The sequence below is a fragment of the Nematolebias whitei genome, chromosome 2 (assembly GCF_014905685.2).
Source record: "Nematolebias whitei isolate Nwh7 chromosome 2, NemWhi1, whole genome shotgun sequence".
Lineage (NCBI taxonomy): Eukaryota > Metazoa > Chordata > Actinopteri > Cyprinodontiformes > Rivulidae > Nematolebias > Nematolebias whitei.
Genome location: NC_056499.1, coordinates 27,901,914 through 27,904,181, shown reverse-complemented (window position 1 = coordinate 27,904,181; position 2,268 = coordinate 27,901,914). Strand labels below are relative to the sequence as shown.

General features: G+C 37.7%; 1 protein-coding gene across 1 annotated transcript in view; it reads right to left on the bottom strand.

Annotated features, from left to right (window-relative positions):
* The window catches only part of tdp1 (tyrosyl-DNA phosphodiesterase 1), a 20,813-nt gene that overhangs the window by 2,161 nt on the left and 16,384 nt on the right, over window positions 1-2,268 (bottom strand). Inside the window, exons 7-8 of the mRNA XM_037697603.1 lie at window positions 1,314-1,421; window positions 925-1,027 (exon numbers count right to left, since the gene is read on the bottom strand). Of these exons, the coding sequence (XP_037553531.1) occupies window positions 925-1,027; window positions 1,314-1,421 (211 nt within the window). The remainder of the gene's footprint in view (window positions 1-924; window positions 1,028-1,313; window positions 1,422-2,268) is intronic.

Genomic DNA, 2,268 nt, shown 5'->3' with positions numbered 1-2,268 from the left:
ACTTGTACACCAAAGCAACATATTTATGGATTATTTTTCCCATATTTATAAAGCCAATTTTTGGCTGAGATATGAATGTTTTCATTCATTCTGACTAAAAATATTGAACACTACCATTTTCAGCCGCAAGATGGCACTCAAGTGGTATGGCATGCAATTGTGTCATGTAATAGATAAAGCGGCTATTAATGACAAAATCGGCTTGCCATAGCCTGCCACCTTCTTCCAGCTTGCTTGGAGCAACCGTCAAATCAGCTTCATTTCACTGCACTGCCCCGTGACCATTGAAGTGCATTTATTAAGTAAAAGTTAAACCGAGACACACCTTTGCTATAGAGTCGAGCAAACAAATAATTGTTTTATGTGGTTATCTTGTTAAATTTCGAAGAAATGCGCAGTCTTCCTCCTTCCTGATTTCCTCCCGGTCTGCGTGTTCCCGGAGCACCGAGCCAGCGAATATTTTTGAAATGCAGCTGATTTGACCGTTAAAGTCCTTTTGTTAAGGAAAATTTAGACTGACACACCTTTACTATAATTTCGAGCAAACAAATAATTGTTTTTAAGTGTTAATCTTGATCAATTCTTGTTAAAGTTCTCCTGTGCAAGTTCCCGTGGCCACCATTTGGCAGCCAATCGATTTTTGGCACATAGGCCCACATTTCCAGGTTTGGCCCAGGTTGTCAGCAGTGACACGTAACAAACGCGATGCGTCAGCGGTGACGCATAATAGATGCGACGCATACGGCAAAGCGATGTATTTATGGAATTTTCCACTTTATTAGACATATTTGGACAGATGCGACTTACAGGCCGGTGTGACGTGTACTGTGGAAAATACAGTACTTACTAGTTGATGTCCTAAATCCCAAAGTCGCATGCATTAAATAAAGACTCTGTTCGATTACTTGTTGGTGTATTACTTACAAAAGCTGATGGCACGTAGAGGACTCCCAGCTCGTACGAACGCACCATCACCTGAGTGTTATTCTTCTCCAGCGCTCCCCACGCTGCTTTCGACAGGTTGGCACTGATAGACATCACACACACAAGATTTAAATACCTCCACACACAAGGAATAAAAAAAAACCAACATACAGCGCATAAATGCAAGCATATAATTGTCTAAAATAACTGCTTTTATAGAGAAACTTAGTTCTTTAAAAGATATTTAGAAAGTATTTGCATCTTACTCAGAAGTTGACAAACTGCAGTAAAAAATACTGAACTGAATTCAGTTTTAAATAAACTGATAAATGGTCAATAAGAGGACATCAACAAAATGAGCAAGCACACACACACACACACACACCTACCTTGTGACAAGGAACCAGGCGAGCTGTGTGAAATCCGGTGAGACCCTCATGTATGTTTTGATGTGTGGCATGGCGTGACTCCTCCCTGTGCAATTTGCTTTCCAGCGACTACAAAAATGAACACGCACACATTTTGGTAAATTAAATTCAAAGAGAAATACAAACCTTTTTATCAGAAAGGTTGTCAAATTCACAACAATTTGTTCATTATTTGAATTTTTCCACAGTACAAATACCAATAAGGCAACAGCACAGATGTAAAGCACATGGACATTGGAATTTTTTTTTAAATATAAATTAATAAAGTTAGAAAACAGCTAATAAATCTCTTTATACTATTTTTTTTCTCCTTTTTACTTGTTTGTTGAAGACATTTCATTTGTCATTTTTTTTAATCAGCTTTCTCGGTTCAAATTTAAAAAGTGTGCAAGTCCAAACTTAAACTGTTGTGAGCTGCTCTCTTTATGTCAGACCAACCCATTTAAAACTCTGTGGATAAACGGAATAAAATGACAAATGGAGACATTTTACTGCAGCCAATGATCAATAATAGATATGTGTCACCCTTAATGCCTGGGTTCACCTGCACCTCACCAATATAAAGCCAACATTTTTTTCCTCCAACTTTTGCACTTGGTGTGTAATGAAGTCTTCATTACTTTTTCTGGTACACTTAAAATGCTGATGTTTGAATAGTTTAACTGAAAGAATGACAAGGAGTGCTGCTGCTTGCAGTGAAAGTAAGGGAAACAAAATCACTGTAATGCTACTTTAATTTGGTGATATGTGACTTATCTGTTATGCTGATTATCCATGCTACTGATCTCTTGCCTTTATGCTGCTGTATTCATACCCATATGCTCACTACAGACTCATGTTCGGGCTGCCATTTAAGAGACTGTATTTTTTTACACTATTAGTGTTTAGCGTATATCTTAGATCTTTAAGCATATTG